Source organism: Triticum aestivum, chromosome 1B (assembly GCF_018294505.1).
Source record: "Triticum aestivum cultivar Chinese Spring chromosome 1B, IWGSC CS RefSeq v2.1, whole genome shotgun sequence".
Lineage (NCBI taxonomy): Eukaryota > Viridiplantae > Streptophyta > Magnoliopsida > Poales > Poaceae > Triticum > Triticum aestivum.
This window is the reverse complement of record NC_057795.1, coordinates 505,532,183-505,556,232: the sequence shown is the minus strand read 5'-3', so window position 1 is coordinate 505,556,232 and position 24,050 is coordinate 505,532,183. Positions and strand designations below refer to the sequence as shown.

The window sequence follows — 24,050 nt, the reverse complement described above, 5'->3', positions numbered from 1 at the left end:
TAAATCGTCACAACAGGTTTAGGAGCCGAGAGAAGCAGACATTCGTCCGAAGGGTGCCCCGGTTTCAGACACTTATCACACAGCTCAGTAGTGCAGTCGATCACAAAGTGCCCTGGCAAACCACATCTGTAGCAGGACATCTTTTCTTCCTTGCGATCCGCCTTGTTAGCCCTCACATTATCTGCTTTGTGGCTCCCCTTGTCGCTAGTCGTATCTCTATCACCCGCCGGCCGAGCAGCGGGTGTATGCTCTCGGAATAGATACGAATCTGCACTTGTCACTACCAGACCATCCTCTAGCTAACAAGTTATTCACTGTGAGTATATTATGCCTGAAAGTAACCCAAAGAAAGACCTTAAATTTCAACATAAATTTAATAAACCAAAGCTTATTATAAGGACAATCTACATGCACCTTAAACATATTATATAAAGATTTTACCGAGAAGTTACCAATATATATAAAGATAGAGATAAGCGTATGAAAGATAGAGACTGACATATCATAGGAGGATAATAAAATGTGCCAAAATATAAAACACATGAATCAAGGCAAAACCATTAATTGAGTTCCATAACACAGTGCATATCCTATTTATTGTATTTACTTACTATTGTCTATTAACTCCAATATATTTTTAGTTTTTCCCCGCATGATTATTTTCGTTTATATTTTGTCTAGATTTCTTTTAGTACTGCATTAAATCAAATAAATCGTCCTAAGATGGAATGCATTTGATGCAAAAGCAATGCATTATTATTACTAAAAAAGTTTTATATTTTTTCAAACACTACCTGTACCTGTTCAATGTAAATATTGGCTCATGTTAGCACTCATGATAATCACGGTTTACATTCTGCTTTAGAATATTTTTTAAGCGTGAATATTGTATAGAAATTAGTCCTATGCTAGAGCGGTCGTTATAAATGTGGGTGGCGTGTGGTTCCCCTCCCACCCTCCTCACTGGACACCTAGCGAGAGAAGTGAGGCGGAGCCGGGGAGGCCGGGAGAAGAGGACGCCGCGGCCGCGAGGGGGGAGGAAGACCCGGCCGAGAGGCGGAGCTGCGGGATCCCGAGAAAGCCGCGGCGAAGTAACTGCACCCACTCTGCTACCAACTCTGCAGTTTCGGCCGCGGGCGGCCTGCCACTGCCAGATAGCAGCACAGTTAATTCCGCCGGCGCCTTGCAGCTTTACTCCCCCTCTCCGGCGACAGGTTGGTGCTGGCTGTTACTAGTAGTAATTTACTGGCGTGCATCCATATATAGCCACCGGCCGGTGCTTGTGCGATCCTCTGTTCCCTGCAGCCATTGCTTGCGTGTGTTTACATTGGGTCCCTTCTTGGTTTCAGCCGCGTGCGTGCGTAGCGTAGAGAGAAGCAAGGGAAGGAGGATGGTGCCGGGGGATCAGGCGGAGGAGTCCATCGTGGCCATGGCGGACGGCGGGCACGGCAGCGGCAAGGAGGGCGCGCGCGTGATGGACGGCGGCGAGGAGTCGGAGCGCGGGCACGGCGACGGCGGGTTCACCGTGAAGGACATGCTCTGGCACGGCGGATCCGTGTGGGACGCCTGGTTCAGCTGCGCCTCCAACCAGGTACGTATGTCCGTCGCATCCATCTTCTTCCCCGTCGCTCCGCAGCGAAAGGAGACCTCATCGTCGGCGGTCCGTCCGGATCGAATCCGCGTGCGTGCGTGCGTGGGTGCAGGTGGCGCAGGTGCTGCTGACGCTGCCCTACTCCTTCTCGCAGCTGGGGATGGCCTCCGGGCTGGTGCTGCAGGTGTTCTACGGCCTCATGGGCAGCTGGACCGCCTACCTCATCAGCGTCCTCTACGTGGAGTACCGCGCCCGCAAGGAGAGGGAGGGCGTCAGCTTCAAGAACCACGTCATCCAGGTCGGCCCGTCCATCCATCACTCCACTCCACTCCACTCGGCTCCGCTCCGCCTCAGTCAGTTTTTCAGTTTCCATCTTTCGTCCCCGGCTTTCCTGCATACGTTTCCAGTCTCTAGTCTGCACCGGAACTGGATCCCTCCGTCCCCTCTGGATGATCGTGATGCTCTGGAGTAGGGGACGAAAAGGCGCTTTGCATGCTGGGTGGACTTGACCAGTTCCTTATCGCTGAAGCAAAACCGCAATGGCATAAGCATGAATGCATTATGCATGCATGCATGCACCCATCCGTATCGTATCCATCCTCACATCAAACTCGAATGTGCTAGTCCCTGAATTCTTATGTTTCCTAGGAGTACTGAATTGAATTGATTGCTTTTCTCTCTTGCTGTGATACAGTGGTTCGAGGTTCTGGACGGGCTGCTGGGCCCGTACTGGAAGGCGGCCGGGCTGGCCTTCAACTGCACCTTCCTGCTCTTCGGCTCCGTCATCCAGCTCATCGCCTGCGCAAGGTTGTTCATCCCTCTGCATTTCACATACGTACATCAAGTGCTTTCCTATACCATGTATGTGTGGAAGATGAACCGAACTGACCCGTGGAAATTAAACGTCCTACGGGCTATGGCAGTAACATCTACTACATCAACGACCGGTTGGACAAGCGGACGTGGACCTACATCTTCGGGGCCTGCTGCGCCACCACCGTCTTCATCCCCTCCTTCCACAACTACCGACTCTGGTCCTTCCTCGGCCTCGGCATGACCACCTACACCGCCTGGTACCTCACCATCGCCGCCGCCGTGCACGGCCAGGTCCCCGGCGCCAAGCACTCGGGCCCCAAAAGCCTGATGCTCTACTTCACGGGCGCCACCAATATCCTCTACACCTTCGGCGGCCACGCCGTCACCGTGTAAGTACTACAAACAACCTACCTGCCTACGGTTGCTGAATTAGTGCACCACAGACACCAAATCGTCTGCACTTTCACCTGGTGCAGCTTTTGCATAGTGCTGCGCTAGGGAGGTCGTGGATAGAGTTGAAAACTGAATTTCTAGTGCTGATTGTCTCCATTGCATCGTTCGTTGGTCCCCCACCTCCTGGCCAACTTGGTTCACAATTGGTACCAATCCTGATGAGTTAAAAATGGTTCATGGTTCGTGGAAAACCAGCTGTCGTAGCTTCTTACCGTCGGTAGGCACTAAAGCCAGCTGCTAGTAGGTGATCAACACTTACAGTCCTACTCGATCAGTGCCCTCTGCTAGGCACTATGAATTTCAATACTCCTCATAAGCAAAACTTTATTCCCCCATCCTTCATTCCCTAGCTCATCCCCATTCTTAATATATGACTGCTCGATCCATGATGATCCTTGTGTCGCGACTAATGATTATGGCCAACGCGATCGAGGAATAATCGGTGCCGGTATGTGCGGTGTTCAAACTCACAGTTGTTAATTGGAGAGGCCTTTGTCTTAAGAAATTCGGCTGCGTTTTCTTTTTCGGTGATAGAAATGCTCTTTCCAGTCTAGGGATTAGATGATGTGGACGGGCTTCCATTTCGCTAGTGCGGAGTTCACATCAAGTAAAACCCAATCGGTCCTCGTGCGGGCCATCGCTTGTCTATAATTCCGAGTCTATTAGTAGCAACTAGCAACCTTTGGTTAGTGGAGACAAAGGCGCCACAATGGCCTACTTTGGGTATTCCATCCAAAATCCTTCTGTTTGAGTGCTTGACGAATGACAATGGCCCTTCTCGTTTGCCATTCCTTGCTAGAAGCTATTCAAGGATGCATTTGGCCTTGATAATAGCCTTGAAAACTGGGTGAGAGTTGAAAGTCGGGCGAGATTCCTCACGTCCCCATCCTCCTAAATGTCCTCCTGACTAGGAGAAGCACCGCTTTTCATTCCATCAACCGTAAAGCATATAGGTGTACGTAGTACGCTAATTCCAAAGGGTTTATATTCTCATTATGTGTGTTTTTTTCTCTCGAAAAGATTCTATTCTCTATGTAACTGCTTGCCGTTATGATAAGATGATCAGTTTATTTTTCTTTTTGGTAATAATTAACTGATCGATCAGGCAATATGTTGCTTCCACGAAATTGTTCATGCACTGTAGTTGCTTATAGTCATTTTTTTGGAGAGAAGTTGCTAGTACTTGGAAGTTGGAACAGCCCAATATTTTTGTACATAGAAACTGACTTTGGCTGTGCGCATGCATGCATGCAGAGAGATCATGCACGCGATGTGGAAGCCGCGCAAGTTCAAGTACATCTACCTGGTGGCCACGCTGTACGTGTTCACGCTGACGCTGCCGTCGGCGTCGACCATGTACTGGGCGTTCGGCGACGCGCTGCTCACGCACTCCAACGCCTTCTCGCTGCTCCCAAAGTCCGGGTGGCGCGACGCGGCGGTGATCCTCATGCTCATCCACCAGTTCATCACCTTCGGCTTCGCGTGCACCCCGCTCTACTTCGTGTGGGAGAAGGCCATCGGCATGCACCACACCGGCAGCGTCCTCAGGCGCGCGCTCGCGCGGCTCCCCCTCGTCCTCCCCATCTGGTTCCTCGCCATCATCTTCCCCTTCTTCGGGCCCATCAACTCCGCCGTCGGCGCGCTCCTTGTCAGCTTCACCGTCTACATCATCCCCGCCGTCGCCCACATGCTCACCTACCGCTCCGCCCACGCCAGATCGGTAAGCTTGCTTGTCTTTGTCCACGTCCATTAGCGCGCGCCGTGTCGGTCGGTATTACATGCTCTTGTTTGACGTGGTGTTTCTTAACAGAATGCGGCGGAGAAGCCGCCGGCGTTCCTGCCGAGCTGGAGCGGGATGTTCGTGGTGAACGCGTTCGTGGTGGCGTGGGTGCTGGTGGTCGGGTTCGGGCTCGGCGGCTGGGCGAGCGTGTCCAACTTCGTCAAGCAGATAGACACCTTCGGGCTCTTCGCCAAGTGCTACCAGTGTCCCCCGAGGGCACACCTCCCGGCAGCGGGGTCGCCCCTGTCAGCGCCGGCGCGCCACTAGCGCACGCCATCAAGCTGACCGTGGCAATGTGCCAGCCGGACAGAAGAAGCTCCGGTCGATCCGTGCACTAGAGTACCTTTCATTTGTTGCTAGTTACTGATCGCCTTGCGATATAGCACTACAAACCTTCTAGAGTGTTACTGCAGCTAGCATAGTAGAACAGCCCTGCGTGTTTGTCACTGGCTATCTTATATAAGTTTGGGAAAAAATGGTATCCTTTTGGAAGAGCTTGGGATCATTTCCGTGGATTTATATTTGTACTTCTGAAAATGTAGATGGCTGATTTCCAAAAGTTCACGTAAGAGTACTCCCTCCGTGTGTAGTGTCAAAAACGCTCTTATACACTAATAGAAAACAGGGTTTTGGTCTGGGCCAGATCAGAGCTTTAAACCCGGTTCGAGCAACCAGGGAGCCGGCCGGGCCTCGGCAGACACTAGTCCCGGTTCGTCTGACCCCTTTAGTCCCGGTTCCAGACACGAACCGGGACTAAAGATCCGATTTTTTGTCTAAAAGAACCACATATCGAACACAATTGACAGAAAAGACCATCCCTAAGTCACATTGTCAAAACAGACCAGCTGGGCAGGCGCGGCAGGCGACACGTGGCGCCTGCAGCCCCTGCCGCCACAGGCCCCGGCGGCTAGTGGCCTGCCACAGGATTCTGCGAACGCAGCGGACGCGCGACGGAATGGAGCACTGTGCAGATGGCCCTGCCCTGGGTGGCGGCTGTAGCTAATAATAATTGGGCGTATTTACTAGCAGTACATGCATGGATTCCCTTGAATTCGATGCGTGCATGCAGCGCAGAAATAGTATTCTCTCTCCCTTGATTATTAGCACCCACTTGCCTCTTGCATGCATGCATGCAACGCGTGCACAACGATGCATCTCGCGTGGAGAAGCCGCAGTCCAAAGAAGTATACAGTCTTTCACAATGTTGCCGCCACACCATGAGGCGGCTGGGCCCACTTGCACAGCCTCCTTTCCGTCCCGTTCGCTAAATCCTGTGGCAGGCCACTTGCCGCCTGGGCATGTGGCGGCAGGGGTTGCCGCCTCCGGGCGTGGCGGCAGGCGCCACGTGTCAGCTGCCGCGCCTGCCCAGCTGGTCTGTTTTGGCAATGTGACTTAGGGGTGGTCTTTTCTATTAATTGTGTTCGGCAAATGGTCCTTTTTGACAAAAAATCTAAAGATCCTCGCTCCTAGCGCAGCCCCTTTAGTCCCGGTTGGTGGCTAGAACCGGAACTAAAGTGATGCCTATATATATGCTCGCCCCTGTCCGCTCACTCCTATGTTTTTTGGCCGGCCGACATGTGGGAGGTGTGTGCTGCTCTGCTCTCACCTCCTATGCACATTAGGTGTTCGATGAAATGTCCGAGCCACACTTAAGTTTTCTCCTCTCCAAACTCGACCTCCAAACTCCATTTTTTCCCAAGATTTGTCTAGGTTTGACGGTCCGTCCCATCCCCGTCCTCACCGCCGTCGATCGCCCGTGCCGATCTCGTCGCCGGCACCACCGTGGTGAGCCTCTTGTTCTTATCTTTTTTTAAAGGAAAACATTCTTACTTGTATGATTTAGTCAGCTACTTGTATAATTTTCTTACTTTTATTATTGTTTGTTATTATATAGTGCCATGGTTTTGGTATCTGCCCCCGTCGGCTCTCGTTCCGTCTATGATTTGGATGTGGTATATTATCTTTTATAACTATTTGTTTCATTTAGTGTTTATGATAATTATGCCGACCAACGTGACATACATGTTTTTATCTAGGAGGTATGTGAACCGGAAATTCCAACCGACCCTCTTGTCGGGACGTTAAATTTGGTTGAAAAAGAAAACAATTATTTGAAAGAAAAATTGAAAAGAATTAAAGAGGAGAAGATGAAATTGGAGTTGCATGTTGCCGACGTTGTCAATGATCACAGGATCCAGATGGATGAAATGCACTTGAAGATTAGAAAGATTAGGAAATATGCCATTGATAATGAGGCTTGGTATCATTATGTTGTTGGGTAAATTGTTACCTTAGTTGCGATTTTGATCGCATTTGTTGTTGCATTTAAATGTTTTACATAATTGTATGTTAGTACCAATGTATGTTTTAATTAGCTGCTCTAGAGAGGTGTATGTTGTTCTCTGAGAACTATGTTGAACTTTATGTATTTATTTTTTCAGTAATAATATTTGATCACGACTGTGCTTTGGTTTTAATGTGATGATGAACTTGTATTAATTTGGTCACTTCTCTATTCATGATGTTCTGTAATGGTTTTTGATACACTTAATTATATAATGTACGCAGATGAACTGACAGTGGATGTATGGTGATTGACGCACCTCCGACTACATTGAGGGCCTGCATAAATTTCTCGAGGTGGCTGAGGCAAACAAGCAAAATGGTTTTATGTATTGTCTATGGGAATACGAATGATCACTCGTCCTTGAAAACCCTTCACCTCCACCTACTTGAGAACGGTTTCATGCCACACTATAATGTTTGAACCAAGCACGAAGAAAGAAGGGTTATGATGGAAGACAATGAAGAAGAAGAGGATGATGACAACTATCCTATGTTCCCTGAATACGGTGATACTGCAATGGGGGAAGTTGAATATCAACAGTCACCAGACGATGTGCCCAATGATGATCTTCACCGGGTCATTGTTGATGCACAGGGAGAATGCAAAAGTGAAAGGGAGAAATTGAAGTTCGATCGCATGTTAGAGGATAAAAAAAAGGGTTGTACCTAAATTGCGAAGATGGCAACACAAAGCTCGGTACCACTCTGGAATTGCTGCAATGGAAGGTAGAGAATGGTTTATCTGATAAGGGATTTGGGAAGCTACGGAAAATAATGAAAAAAAGCTTTAAAAGGATAACGAATTGTCTGACAGTACGTACGAAGCAAAGAAGGTTTTTTCCCTCTAGGATTAAAGGTGCAGAAGATACATGCATCCCCTAATGATTGCGTCCTCTACCGCAGTGAGGAGTACGAGAATTTGAACGCATGCCCGGTATGTGGTGCATTGCAGTATAAGATCAGACGAGATGACCCTGGTGATGTTGAGGGCGAGTGCCCTAAGAAGAGGGTTCCTGCCAAGGTGATGTGGTATGATCCTATAATACCATGGTTGAAACGTCTGTTCAGAATGATGACACAAAGAAGACCGCAAGAAAGGTGGGAAGTTGAGAGTACCCGCTGACGGGTCGCAGTGGAGAAAAATCAAGAGAAAGTGGTGGGACTTTATAGATAACGCAAGGAATGTACGGTTTGGTTCAAGTGCACATGGCATTAATCCTTTTGGGGTGCACAATAACAATCATTGCAGCTGGCTCGTCACTCCATGAAGAAGCAACATTGTCTATCCCACCATGGTCATCGCCCACAAAGGACTTGCCTCACTAGGGTAGATCTTAACGAAGTAGGCAATCTCCTTGCCCTTACAAACTCCTTGGTTTAACTCCACAATCTTGTCAGAGGCTCCCAAGTGACACCTAACCAATCTAGGAGACACCACTCTCCCAAAGGTAATAGATGGTGCGTTGTTGATGAACTCCTTGCTCTTGTGCTTCAAATGATAGTCTCCCCAACACTCAACTCACTCTCATAGGATTGGATTTGGTTGAAAGATGATTTGAATGGAAAGCAACTTGGGGAAGACTAGAGATCAAGATTCATATGGTAGGAATGGAATATCTTGGTCTCAACACATGAGTAGGTGGCTCTCTCTCAGAAAATGGATAGTGGAAGTGTAAGCATAATCTGATGGCTTCCCCACAAATGAGGAGAGGGTGGAGGGGTATATATAGCCTCCACACAGAATCTAACCGTTACACACATTACACAAAACTCGGTTGGACCGGATCAGAAATCTCGGTCGGACTGATTCAGTTCATATGTGACCGTTAGACAATTTCGGTGGGACCGACATGCATATCGGTAGGACCGATATTATTAGGGTTAGGGCATAACATAATCTTGGTTGGACTGATTACTCAAACTCGGTTGGACGGACTTTGGTAATAAGAAAACTAGAGAGTTGGTCAGGCAAACTCAGTGGGACCGATTCGCTCGTCTCGGTGGGACTGAAGCATTACGAAAAGGAAACACAGAGTTTGCATTGCAGACTCGGTGGGACCAACTGCTCATTTTGGTTAGACCAAAATGTTACAAAGGGAAACACAGAGTTTGCAATCCCATCTTGGTGAGACCGATATCCCAATCCGTGAAACCGAAAAGACTAGGGTTTCTGGTAGTGGCTATGTCAAATGAACTCGGTGGCGCCGGATAGATCAAATCGGTGGGGCCGAATTTGACTTTAGGTTTGGGACATATGTGGATATGAGAAAGTGGTTGAGGGCTTTGGAGCATATCACTAAGCATTTTGAGCAAGCAAGCCATTAAGCAACACCTTATCCCCTTTTAATAGTATGTTGGCTTTCCTATAGACTCAATGTGATCTTGGATCACTGAAATAGAAAATGTAGAGTCCCGAGCTTTGAAGCTTGAGCCAATCTTTTGTCCTTAGCATTTTGAGGGGTCCACAATCTTTATCCGTGCCATGCAAATCATTGAACTTTCCTGAAATATTTATCTTGAAATAGCATTAGTTCAATGAGCTATTGTAAATCATTACCAAAACCACCCAGGGATAGTTGCACTTTAAGTCTCCCCCTTTTTGGTAATTGATGACAACATATAGATCAAAGCTTCGATAAGAGATAATAAGATTGAAATACATCGTCACTTTGAGAAGTATGTACCAAGCAAGAGCTCCCCCTAAATTTGTGCATTATTTAAAAATTTGCTTTGGACTGCAAATGCACAATGTGTTAGGATCATGGGTAACTCTTCCATGTCACATACATCTTAGTGGAGCGCTCAAAATGATAATAATTGAAAACATGCACTCATCACCAAGCAAAGTGAATGACCATAAATAGATATGAAGGATAATATCATTCAAGCACACATTAAGGGTAGCATATGATCAAACACATGATCATCCAAGTATCTCACATAAGACATAGTGTATCTAGCAAACACACAATAAAGTTCAAGCAAATAAAGCAAAGAGAGACCAAAGAAGCAACACACTCTCTCTCGAAGACTATGATCTATACATATTTCTCCCCCTTTGGCAACAAGTTACCAAAAAGTGATTAATATGCATAGTGTTATGCGTCTCTTAAGCTTGGTCTCCATGAGGTGGCGTAGAGATGACTCCAAGGACGAAAGCTTCTGTAGATGTAGCTGCAGCTAGTGGAGCTGAAGCTGGAGCTGGTGGCACTACAGTTGTGGCTGCTGGTGCAGATGTAGTAGCTCTTGTGTCTAGAACAGGCACTGCAGCAGACCTCTGACTCCTGTGCACTCTAGTGAAAGCATCTGTAGTAGACTTGCCCTTCTTCTCCTCCACTTTCTCCTGAAGTTGCTCAACCACTGACTGAATCTCAGTTATCTTGACATCAAGATCATAGAATTTCTACTCAATGATCCTCTCCAAGCTCTCCTGGTTTTAAGTTAGGGTGGCCAAGCCCTGCTCAATCCTCAAGGTGGATTGGATCAGATATCCAGGCTGATCTTGCTTGCTCTTCAAGAACACCTGATATGCCTCTTCAACAGTTGGCATCCTTGTAGCTTTCTCTGCCCTTGCCTTCTCTCTCTTCTCATGTGCTTGCACTAAGGAAGGATCTTTGCCATCCATAACAATAGTGTTTTCCTCAAAATCTGGATAGAGGGGTAGATGCTCTTTGTCCAACAGATATGTGACTCTGCCCATCTTGGAGTTGATAAGCACCTGAATATGTGGAGCATACCCACAATATCTCTTCTGATCTGCAGTTGTCCTCTTAATTGTCTCAACAATCAAACTCATCACTTTGAACTTTTGAGGGACATCAAATATATGCAACAAGTTGATGGAGTGTCTTCTTATCATTATGTGATCTCCTGATTTTGGCAAAAGAGTGTGCCTCATAATGGTATTGATAGTAGGCAGTCTTGACAGCAAGTGCTTCACTGAGCCAAACTTGTGAGTCTCAAGATCTTCATCTGGAATCTCCTTGTACATGCTGGCCATAGAGTTATGATCCTTCTTCTTCTTTGCATAGACATCTAAGTCATCCTCATGAGCTTTTGGAGCATTGATCAATTTGGCCCACTCATCAGCTGTGGATTGGTACCTAGTACCCTCAGACATCCATACAATCCTGCCATTTGGATAGAAGTGAGCAGTGGAGTAGAATTGCATGATGAGCTCATCATTCCATTTGGCAAGCTTCTGGCCAACAAACTAGTCAACTTCTCAATCCTTGAAGCTATCAAGCACACCTGGGAAATGATCTTCATTTTCCTTGATATATGACCAACCAATCAATCTCATGTCACACACTATAGGCTTCTTGTCAAGCAAAACAGTTTCATAGAAGTCCTGCTGTTCCTTAGTGTGAAACCTGTAGTCCACAGCAGTTCTCCTCCTTATAGCATATGGGTCAGACTGTCTCTAGAGTCTCAGACCTGCATCCTTTCTGAGTTTCATGTCCTCTGCAACAGGATGTGCATCATTATGATCTGGAATCTTTGGCTTGAGCTTCCTTAGAACTTGAGCTTCAGCTTCTTCCTCTTCCACTTCAGGCACTGGGGCCTTGTTCTTTTCCTCAGCAGGTATATTCCTTGTACTCCTCTTGGGTGCAGTCTTTGGAGATGGAGCAGTAGCTTTGGGAGCAAGTTTGGGCTTAGGAGTAGCCCCTGACTTAATAGCATCTCCCATAAGCTTCTGAGCCTTAGAAGCTGGAGCAACATCCTATTCCTCTTCATTATCTGATCTCACCATTGTAGATCTTCCAAGAACTTTTGCATGAGTGGTTCTTGCCCTCTTCTTTTTCTTGCCATTTCCAACAACCTCTTCATTATCAGATTCTAATGTGAACTTCATGGTTTGTCCTATTGGAACTTTCCTTGGCTTTGACATTAGAACTCTTCTGGCTGGTGCCTTTCTGTTCATGCCTGGCTTTGTTGATGTAGTAGAGCCAAAATCTTTCTTCACTACCTTTTTCTTGGAAGTGGCCTCATCCTCAGCTGCAACATAGTCCTCATCCTATGAATCAGATGTTCTCTTCTTCCTTGTTCTAGTAGCTGCCTTGCGCAAGTTACTAGGTGTACTCCTGCTGCCCTCATCATAGCTGCTGGAGGGACTAGTGCCCTCACTCAACTGTCATGGCTGCTCAGACCTGTTCTGGCTGTCACTCTGGTCAGACATCTTGCAGGCAACTATCAGCAGACCCTATTAATAGGTTGTAGATGAGGTAGAGTAGATGAGCATCACAAAGTACAGAGGTTTTGCAAAACAAATTGAGTCAAAAACTTAGTTTTAGTTCTCTATAGAAGTGATCTCAGAGCTACCGAATTGACAAACTCGGTGAGACCGAAGCAACACTTGGAACCTAAACTGGTGAACTCGGTTGGGCCGAGTCACAGTTTGGTGGCACCGAGATTGCTAGGGTTTCACAAAATCCTGAACTCGGTCACACCGATTTGCACGTTTCGGTCAAACCGAAAAGCGCATGTGCAATGGCCTAAGCCGAATCAGTGAGACCGATTTATATAGTTCGGTCGGTCCGAGATGAATTCTGCGGAGATCTATTCGATGTAACTCTTTGTGTGGTGTGTTTGTCGAGATCCGATGAATTGTGGGTTTATGATCAAGTTTATCTATGAGAAATATTTGAATCTCCTCTGAATTCTTTTATGTATGATTGGTTTTCTTTGCAAGTCTCTTTGAATTATCAGTTTGGTTTGGCCTACTAAATTGATCTTTCTTGCCATGGGAGAAGTGCTTAGCTTTGGGTTCAATCTTGCGGTGCACGATCCCAGTGATAGTAGGGGAAACGACACGTATTGTATTGTTTCCATCGAGGATAAAAAGATGGGGTTTATATCATATTGCATGAGTTTATCCCTCTACATCATGTCATCTTTCTTAATGCGTTACTCTATTCTTCATGAACTTAATACTCTAGATGCAGGCAGGAGTCGGTCGATGTGTGGAGTAATAGTAGTAGATGCAGGCAGGAGTCGGTCTACTTGTTTCGGACATGATGCCTATATACATGATCATGCCTAGATAATCTCATAACTATGCACTTTTCTATCAATTGCTCGACAATAATTTATTCACCCACCGTAATAATTATGCTATCTTGAGAGAAGCCACTAGTGAAACCTATGGCCCCCGGGTCTATCTTTTATCATTCAAGTTTTCCATCTACTTTTATTTGCATCTTTTACTTTCCAATCTATATCATAAAATACCAAAAATATTTATCTTATCATATTATATCTATCAGATCTCACTTTCGCAAGTTTCCGTGAAGGGATTGACAACCCCTTTATCGCGTTGGTTGCGAGGTTCTTATTTGTTTGTGTAGGTGCGTGGGACTTTTGAGGAGCCTCCTACTGGATTGATACCTTGGTTCTCAAAAACTAAGCGAAATACTTACGCTACTGTGCTGCATCACCCTTTCCTCTTCAAGGAAAACCAACGCAAGCTCAAGAGGTAGCAGCACCGAGATTGCAGAATCGCAAGCGGTTGCTGCAACTCGATGTGACCGAAATGTTCAAATCGGTTGCACCGAGATGAAAACCTAGATCAACTTAGTGAACTTGGTGTGACCGAAATGGATTTCTCGGCCAGACTGAAATGCACAAAGAGGTTTTGGAAGTTTAAGTCTATGACAAATTGGGGACTCCGGGTGCTCCTCACACATAGTGGTTTGAATCTGACTTGATCAAACTTTGTGATGTAGCATGAATAGACTTTGAGATGAGAAAAGAATAGATAGCTAGAGAAGGTTCTTAGGCATTCTTGTCCATTCGCTTGGTCAAAGAAAAAGAAGCCAAACATACAAAACAACAAGTGGATGTTCTCGAATGAGTAAAATATGCAAACGACATGCTCACACAATAAAATGGAAAATGAAATATGTGACAAAGCATGCACAACCACTTCTAGCATCTACCAAGCAATTGGCGATGACTAGGTCATCTATATATGAGTATGTTGACTTAGGAGTCAAATGAAAACATTTGATCATAGGTCATACTCATTGTTTAAGCACAAGTGGGGTTACCACTTTTACATAAAGCATTGTTGTGTTCACATCATTAGAGTTGCTTTAGCTCAATTCTTTAGAGTAAAGCTCCCCCCTAGATGTGAGATCCCCCCTTAAGAGGGATGAACTAAGCTTGGGTTTTGTCGATGATGACTTCATGTAGGTGTTGAAGAAGTGGATGCTCAATGTTGTTGTAGATCATTTGGAGCAGTCCATCAGAGTGAGTTGCACTTTCAATACCTACACGTGTTAGTCCCACAAGGAACAAACAAGGATATCCATAGACATAGAGTGATGCATACACAAGATGATGTCCATGAAAGCATTTGGTTACCTTGTCCCTTGTCTTACTTACAAGAGGGTTTGTGACTCCTTGAACTAGTGCAAGATGTGGAAGTAGATTGCACTTATCCTTGCCAGACTGATATGAGTGAAGAATGTTGGCAGAGTCACCCTCAAGAACTCTCTAATTATTCTTCTTCGGGATCCGCATCATCTTGATGGGAATCCTTGGGGTAGTAGTGGAACTTGATGAAGTAGAACTTGATGAAGTCTTGGGAACCCACTTGACCAAGGCCTTGGGAGCTTCTTCAAATGCATCAATCTCCTTTTGAAGCTTGTCCTTGCCTTTTTGCTTGTGGTCTTGTGGTGGAAGATCATCTTGAGCTTGTGTCCTTGGAAAGAAGTAGGATCATACTTCTCTTGTTGGGGAACAAACTTCGTCTTGGGGTATTGATCTTCTTCCCACTCAACTCCATTGGCATTGAACTTTCGTTCAAAACCAACACCTTGAGTCTTCCGGTGCCTTCCTTGCTTGCGTACAATTTCTTCAAATTGCTTACTACCGGCAAGACTTTTGTAGACACCCTTCTCTATAATTCCCTTCAATAGACTATTTTCTTGCTCAAGTGTAACTTCGCTAAGAGAATCATTAGTGGAATCAAGAGAACTACTAGAAGCAACAACATTGGATTTAACATGATTGTTACTACTAGAAGAAGAATCTTTCTTACTTTTGTTGCTAGATTTTACTTGAGGCATATAAGTAGATAAGAGTAAATGCTTGGCAATGTAAGAAGAACTTTTCTTGCGAAGATCATCATTGACTGCCTTTAAAAACACATGCTCTTGCTCAAGGTTGAGCTTTTCAAAGCGTAACTTCTCAAGAGTCTTTAAAAGTTCTCGATGATCTTCCAAGGTAATTTCATGAGCTAACTTAAGAGTGTTTAGTTCTTTAGTTAGGCGCTCAATCTTCTCCTTATCATTGTCATTCATTTTATCTTGATTAGCATAATTAATTGACGTTTCATCATAGTATTCATCACTAGAGTTGTCAACAAGTAAATCATCATCTAGCAATAAATCATCTTCATCACTATTGAAATCAACATACTCGGGGTGTGATACCTTTGGGCCTTTAGCCATGAAGCATCATCCAATTCCTTCATTTGGTGAGTCAAATATGTCGTAGGAGTTAGTTGACACAAGTGCTAGACCGGCAACACCTTCATATTGAGTATGTTCGGAGTCGGAGTGATAGCTTCTCTCGGAGTGATGGTCAGAATCGGACCTGAATACCCATTCACCAACATGAGCTTGATGTCCTTGCTTTGTGTAGCTCTTTGATGATTTGTCCTTCCTTTCCGAATCCTTGCTTCTCTGGGAGGTTCTTCATTCATAGTGATCGTCTCTACTTCTCCTCTCTCTTGGTGGTGATTCATCTCTTCTACTTCTCCTTTTGGGTGAATCTTCTCTCCTTTTGTAAGGAGCCGTACACTCATTGGAATAGTGTTCGGGTCTTCCACAATTGTAACAATTACGTTCACGACTCGAAGATCTTTTGTCATTGTAGGACCTTGACTTGGAGCTTCTTTCCTTGCTTCTACTCTTGTAGAACTTGTTGAAAATTTTCACCATTAGGCTCAATTCCTCATTGATGGTTTGTTTCTCACTTGATGATGTAGGAGCATCACATGAGGCTTTGTAGGCACCACTTGACTTGTTGTGAAGCTCTTCCTTATCCTTGAGTGACATCTCATGAGCAACAATTCTTCCAATGACTTCCGTTGGCTTGAGATCTTTGTAGTTGGGCATCATTTGGATCAATGTGCACATGGTATCATATTTTCCATCCAAGGCTCTTAGGATCTTCTTGATGATGAATTTTTCGGTCATCTCTTCACTCCCTAAGCCGGCAATCTCATTTGTGATGAGAGCAAGCCCAGAGTACATTTCAGCGACACCTTCATCATCCTTCATTTTGAACTTGTCAAGTTGAATTTGAAGCACATACAATTTGGATTCCTTGACGGAGTCAGTACCTTCGTGCATATTAATCAAAGTATCCCAAATTTCCTTTGCATTCTCAAGACAGCCGATTTTGTTGAATTCTTCGGGGCATAATCCACTGAATAGGATATCACAAGCTTGAGCATTGTATTACAACATCTTCAAATCTTCCGCGGTAGCTTCACGGTTTGGTTCTCTCCCATCAAAGAATTCACCTTGCAAGCCAATACACACAATAGCCCAAACAGCGAGGTTATGTCCAAGAATATGCATTTTCATCTTATGCTTCCAACTAGCAAAATTAGTACCATCAAAGTAAGGACCTCTACGGTGGTAATTTCCCTCGCTAGATGCTATACTCTCCTAGGTTGTGAAAACAAGGCTATGATCACCAAAAACTATGGAAATCAAGGCAAATGGATACCAAAGCTCTAATACCAATTGTAGGATCGAAAGTATGTCTAGAGGGGGGTGATTAGACTACTTGACTAAATAAAAACTTAACCTTTTCCCAATTTTAGTTCTTGGCAGATTTTAACAACTTAGCACAAGTCAAGCAATCTTAAGACAATTCAAGCAAGCATGCAATGAGTATATAAGTAGCGAAAAGTAAAGCATGCAACTTGCAAGAATGTAAAGGTAGGGGTTTGAAGAGTGCAAACGCAATAGGAGACACAAATGTTTTTGTCGTCGTTCCGATTGGTGGTGCTATCATACATCCATGTTGATGGAGACTTCAACCCACGAAGGGTAACGGCTACGTGAGTCCACGGAGGGCTCCACCCATGAAGGGTCCACGAAGAATCAACCTTGTGTATCCCACCATGGCCATCGCCCACGATGGACTTGCCTCACTAGGGTAGATCTTCACGAAGTAGGCGATCTCCTTGCCCTTACAAACTCCTTGGTTCAACTCCACAATCTTGTCGGAGGCTCCCAAGTGACACCTAACCAATCTAGGAGACACCACTCTCCAAAAGGTAATAGATGGTGTGTTGTTGATGAACTCCTTGCTCTTGTGCTTCAAATGATAGTCTCCCCAACACTCAACTCACTCTCATAGGATTGGATTTGGTGGAAAGCTGATTTGGGCGGAAAGCAACTTGGGGTAGGCTAGAGATCAAGATTCATATGGTAGGAATGGAATATCTTGGTCTCAACACACGAGTAGGTGTATCTCTCTCAAAAAATGGATAGTGGAAGTGTAAGCATAATCTGATGGCTTCCCCCACGAATGAGGATAGGGTGGAGGGGTATATATAGCCTCGACACAAAATCTAACCGTTACACACATTACACTGTAAGTGCATCTAGTGCCCCTTAGTGATTTTGGTGTATTGAAGACTTATAGGTTAAGGGACTAATGTGTTTATGAGTGTACACAGGTCTATAAGTCTATGAGGAGTTTCATATTTACAGAGAAAGTCGACCCCTAAAAATGAATATCTTCGACTGAAGATTTTGGTATTCCTGAAGACTTTCATGAAGACTTTGAAAGTGAAGGAATTGGTGTGTCCGTGAAGACTTGATATTCATGTGAGGAATATGAAGCTTGAAGACTTTCATTTTCATAGTTTTTTTTCTCTTTCTTGAGTCATAGAAAACACCGTACTGTTAAAGGGGGTCAAGGAAATACTAAGGAAAATTTTCCATGTGATGCTCAACTCAAAATCCTACACCTACCAACCCCTTCGAGTGAAGCCTTTGGAAATCTCATACAGTTCAGTCATTTCTTCAGTGACAGAGACGAAGTTCTTCTAGTCACTGAGGAATTTGTTCTGACTGAGGAGTTAGGAATTCGCCAGTGCGGATTGCCTACAAAGTGAGGAACATGATAGCCCTAAGGAATTTGAGAGTCAAATTTCCGAACATTGATGTGTTGCACGCCAGCTGTCCCAAAATATCTTATCCACCTAACGGTCATATCATTGAAGGGCATTTATGTCTTATCATGTCGGGCTGCTCCCTAGGCTATAAATAGTCGCCCCCTACAACCACTAGCTAGTTGGCTGCTCTGAGAGAAACTGACACTTGTCATTTGAGAGCACCCCATCCTCCGAGGACTTTGAGCAAAAACCATCGAGTGAGGAAAAACCCAAACCCAAACACCTACAAACCCAAAGTGATTGAGCATCACTGAAGGGATTGATCCTGCGTGGATCCGATGCTTGTTACCTTTGAAGACTGTGCTTCTTCCAGATGGTTAGGCGTCATGGTCTAGAGCATCCAAGAGGAATTGTGGATCGCCGAGTGACTGAGTTCGTGAAGGTTTGGAAGTCGCCTGAAGACTTACCACGAGTGATTGAACGAGGTTTGTGTGACCTTAGTTCAAGGAGAATACGGTGAGGACTTGGTGTCCTGAGCTGCGTGCTCAGCGACTGGGTGTCCAGGACTGTGTGTCCTCGAGTTTAAATACTCAGCCGCTCCAACCAGACGTACAAATGAGACAACAGTTGGAACTAGTCTACCAAATCATTGTCTTCACCAACCTTACTGGTTCTATTTCCTCAACTCTTTCATTTCCTCATTACTGTGTTGAGTGATTGTTCATATCTGTGTTTGAAGACTTTGACTAAAGACTTTCTCAATTTCCTCAGTTCAATTTCTTCAGTCTATTTGTCTTCATCTTGTGTTATCCTATGATTACGCTTTCTGTACTCTGTGCTTGTCTTCATTTCATCATGATGACCATGCCTGTATTCTGTTATGCTTACTTCTGAGTACTTATTCCACTGCTAGTAGTTCTTCGCTAAGGAATTTCCTCACCGGCAAATTCCTCAGTGAAGAATTCATAAAAATCGCCTATTCACCCCCCCCTCTAGTCGATATAACGCACTTTCAATTGGTATCAGAGCAAGGTACTCCCTTGTTCTGTATGATTTTGGTTTAACCACCTGGAGTTTTAGTTATGTCGACTGTAGGATTGAGGAACGTTTCCTGCCCCATCTTTGACGGTCATGAGTATCCTCGGTGGAAGGCCATGATGAAAAAGCGACTCATGGCTATGGACAGCGAACTGTGGACCATCATCGAGGTCGGTCTTACCGATTTATGCAAGATGGCTGAGGCTGATGACATTTGCAAGTATACTCTACTTAACCTCATAGCGAAGGATGTCATCTACTCAAGTCTGTCCCGAAATCAGTTCAGGAACGTCATGCATCTCAATCACGCGAAGCTAATCTGGGACCATCTCTCTGAGGTCTATGATGGACATCTTACTCGTCATGATCCTTGGTTTGAGGATTACAAGGAATCTCTCAAAGAGATGACATTCGAACCAGAATCATCATCGTCCAACCCCTACCTTATGGCAAACAGTGCTAAGGTAACCGAATGCTATCTATCAGAGTCTAGTGATGATGAATCTGGCGATGAATTTGGACCTAGCTATGTTAAACTTGCTTCCCTTGACACTAAACAACAAAGAGCTTTGGAAAAAGTTCAATAGATGCTAAATAAGAGTGATGATATGTTGGGTGAAGAAATGGATTAGTCAAAAGCCTTGGCTAAAAGTCTTCAGGGACTCCATTCCAAGTTTGACGACCTTCAAGGTCATCATAACACTCTCTTATCTGATCACGAGAAGCTTTCTCTTGAACTTCTTCAAAGAAAGCAAGATCTTGAGAAGGTAAGAGTGAGTTATGAAGATCTTCAGAAGGAGCGCGATTCATTGCTAGCTCAACAAATCAGCGCTTCACAGGAAGAATTTGTTCCTCCATGCTTAAAGTGCATTAAACATGAATCTGCTAATTCTTCACCTGATTGTTCAAATGCTTCAACTGTTACAAATTCTTCACCTGTCTCTGCTATCACTAATTCCTCATCTGAGGACATTGCTAGTACTACTAATGATGCAGGGCTGAAGGAATTGTACACGACAGGCATGTACAAAAGCCTCAAAGGGCATCAGATTCTTTGTGATGTGCTCAAAAAGCAGATCCTCAATAGAAACCCTAGGAAAGAGGGTATTACCTTTGAGAGGAAACTCAATGCTGATGGAACATATTGGAAGCCTGAGCAGTACCCCAAAACCTCATGGGTTGCTGCAAAGGGACCTCCAGTTGATCCATCTTACTTATCTGGCTTTACATGTGAATCTCCTCATTCTTCTAATGAGTCATTTGACTCCAACTATAAACTGTTCAAAAATCAGAATGGTGAAGTATTTGCTAGATATGTTGGCACTAACTGCAGGAACGGTTCTCCTATGAAGAAAATCTGGGTTCCCAAGAAGTACCTTGAAAGTCTTCAGGTGAATGTCCTCATGACACCACCTGTGAAGAATAGGAACCCCAGATCAAACTCTTCATATGAACCAAATTCTTCATATGGATCCAAGTCCTCATACGGACCAAATTCCTCACGTGGATCAAATTCCTCAAAAGGATCAAAGTCCTCATATGATTATCATCGTGCTAACAACTCTGTTTCGCAGGGTAGAGCTAAGGGCTATGAATATGTGCATTATTCTTCAAACCAATATGTTCATAAGTCCTCAAAGAATTTTTCTGCTTATTCATATGCTTACCCTAACCCCTCTTATGTGAAACGAAATGGATTGGCTTCTATGCCGCCATTCTCATATGGAGCTCGTAGAGTGATGAATTCTTTGCCACCCCTTCAGATGTGGGTGGTGAAGAAAAAGAACTAATCTCTTATGCAGGGTCAGGTCTCCAGATGTGCTTTAACGTCTGAAGAATTTACTGGGGGCCTGACAAAAATGCCTGAAAGGACGCAGGCGAATCATGATGAATGAACTTTCATTTCACACGTCCTCACACTGCTTATCTGTGCTATTGCTTAATGAAATTGAACTGATGAATTTGACGTCATATTCTTCACTAATGAAGTATATGAGTTCGTAAGATGCACTAATTCATCTGCAGGATGATTAGCCCAAAGCAAACGAGTGGGTCCTCGATTGTGGATGTAAAAATCACATGAATGGTGACAAGAACCTATTTATGGATGCTCCTTTATCACCATCACATCTGAAGCATATCATCTTCGCTGACAAAGGCAAAAGTCAGGTATTGGGTCTAGGTAAGGTTGCGATCTCAAAGGATCGACACATGGACAAAGTCATGCTTGTCGAGTCCTTAGGATACAACCTCATGTCTGTCTCAATGCTTTGTGATCTCGATATGGTTGTTGTCTTTGGAAGATATCGTTGTGTTGTGATCATGGAAGCTGACCATTCCAAAGTCTTCGAAGGCTTTAGGAGAGGAGATCTGTATATTGTTGATTTCTCTATCGGACCACAACCAGCCGTGTGTTTACTTGCAAAAACTTTAGAAGGCTGGCTATGGCATCGACGACTTGGTCACGCTGGCATGAGGAATCTGAACACGCTTGCGAAGAAGAAGCATGTCATTGGCATTGAGAATGTCAAATTCCTCAAGGATCACTTATGCGGAGCTTGTGAAGCTGGAAATATGACAAAGGCCAAGCATCCAGCGAAGACTATCATGACCACCACTCGACCATTTGAATTGCTTCACATGGATCTTTTCGGTCCTAATCATTATTCTGCTGTTTCAAATAATTCATCTCTATATGGCTTTGTTACTGTTGATGACTATTCTCGTTACACATGGGTACACATTGTCACTTACAAACATGAAGTGCAGGAAATCTTCAAACGATTTTCCTCGAGGGCTTCAACCAACTTTGGTGTGAAGATCAAGCACATCAGAACTGACAATGGGACCGAGTTCAAGAATTCCGGTCTTGATGGCTATCTTGATGAACTTGGTATTACTCATGAGTTATCTGCTCCTTATACTCCTCGGCAGAATAGCATCATGGAGTGCAAGAACAGAACCCTCGCTGAAATGGCTCGTACTATGCTTGATGAATACAAGACGCCTCGTCGTTTCTGGATTGAGGCAATTGATACTGCGTGCCACATCATCAATAGGGTATATCTTCACAAATTCTTCAAGAAGACTGCCTATGAACTCCTAATTGACAAGAAACCCAATGTGAGTTATTTAAAAGTCTTTGGTGCTAAATGTTGGATTAGAGATCCTCTTCACAATGCTAAATTTGCACAGAAAGCACATGAAGGTTTTATGCTTGGTTACAGAAAGGACTCGCACACCTACAGAGTCTTCAACAACGTTCTTCACAAGGTTGTTGAAACTGTAGATGTGCGGTTCGATGAAACTAATGGCTCGCAAAGAGAGCACCTACCTTCTGTGATAGATGAACCAGCACCTGAGGATTCTATCAAGTTCAAGGCTACTGAGGATGTCATTCCTACCAAAGAATCTACTGAAGAATTCATTCCAGAATGTGAAGAAAATCGAGCTGATGCACCTGATGAAAATGCTGAAGAAAATGGTGTTGAAGAAAATGCTGATCAAATTCCTCGACGACAACCAGCTCATCCTCGCATTGCAAAAGAAGTGCAAGTGGAAAAGATCATCGATGACATTCGAGCACCAGGTCCTCTCACACGCTCAAAAGCTTCACATTTATCTAACTTTTGTGGGCACTATGCTTTTGTCTCTATCACAGAGCCCACTAAGGTAGATGAAGCATTTCTGGAGCCTGAGTGGATTCAGGCCATGCAAGAAGAATTCATCAGTTCGAGCTCAACAATGTCTGGGAACTGGTCAAACGTCCAGATCCTCGCAAGCATAATATCATTGGCACAAAGTGGATCTACCGCAACAAGAAAGATGAAAATGGCCTTGTGGTGAGGAATGAGGCACGACTTGTAGCTCAAGTCTACACACAGGTTGAAGGAATTGATTTCGATGAAAATTTTGCACTTGTTGCTAGACCTGAAGCTATTCGCATATTACTTGCTTATGCTAACCATCATAATATCACTTTATATCAAATGGATGTGAAAAGTGCATTCCTCAACGGTAAGCTTGAGGAAGAAGTATATGTTGCTCAACCCCCAGGTTTTGAAGATCCAAAGAATCCTGACAAAGTCTTCAGACTCAACAAGGCCCTTTATGGCCTCAAGCAGGCCCCTCGGGCGTGGTATGATACTTTGAAGGAATTCTTCGTGAAGAATGGCTTCACACCCGGTTCACTCGACACTACTCTCTTTACTAAATCCTATGATGGTGAACTGTTTGTGTGCCAAATATACGTTGATGATATTATCTTTGGTTGTACTGACCAACGTTATAGTGATGAATTTCCCTATATGATGAGTGAAGAATATCAAATGTCTATGATGGGAGAGTTGAAATTCTTCTTAGGTCTTCAAATTTGTCAACAGCACAATGGCATATTCATATCTCAGGAGAAATACCTCAAGGATGTTCTAAGGAAATTCGGCATGCAAGATTGCAAAGGCGTCAAAATTCCTATGCCCACAAATGGCCATCTATGCACTGATGAAAATGGTATTGACTTCGATCACAAGGTATACCACTCCATGATTGGTTCTTTATTGTACTTATGTGCATCTAGGCCAGATATAATGCTTAGTGTTTGCATGTGTGCCCGATTTCAAGCTACACCGAAGGAATCACACCATAAGGTTGTGAAGCATATTCTTTGATATCTAGCTCACACACCAACACTAGGATTATGGTACCCCAAGGGCTCTACTTTTGATCTCATTGGATATTCTGACTCTGACTATGCTCGTGATCGTGTGGACCGCAAGTCAACATCTGGTACTTGTCATTTCCTCGGATGATCTTTGGTTTGTTGGTCCTCGAAGAAACAGAACTGCGTATCACTGTCTACTGCAGAAGCTGAGTACATTGCT

The 24,050-nt window shown here is 44.5% G+C and overlaps 1 protein-coding gene across 2 annotated transcripts; it reads left to right on the top strand.

Moving 5' to 3' along the window:
- The first annotated feature begins 968 nt into the window (after positions 1-968).
- LOC123135358 (auxin transporter-like protein 2) lies at positions 969-5,202 on the top strand. 2 transcript variants are annotated; one of them, XM_044554395.1, is made up of 7 exons: positions 969-1,214; positions 1,350-1,591; positions 1,704-1,889; positions 2,286-2,398; positions 2,515-2,796; positions 4,115-4,580; positions 4,671-5,195. In XM_044554395.1, the coding sequence occupies exons 2-7, from the start codon at positions 1,391-1,393 to the stop codon at positions 4,905-4,907; spliced, it is 1,485 nt and encodes a 494-aa protein (XP_044410330.1). In that variant the 5' UTR covers positions 969-1,214; positions 1,350-1,390; the 3' UTR covers positions 4,908-5,195. The 2 variants fall into 2 exon arrangements, with proteins under 2 accessions (XP_044410330.1, XP_044410339.1); XM_044554404.1 differs by lacking the exon at positions 2,515-2,796 and having other exon boundaries at positions 4,671-5,202.
- Positions 5,203-24,050: the final 18,848 nt, after the last annotated feature.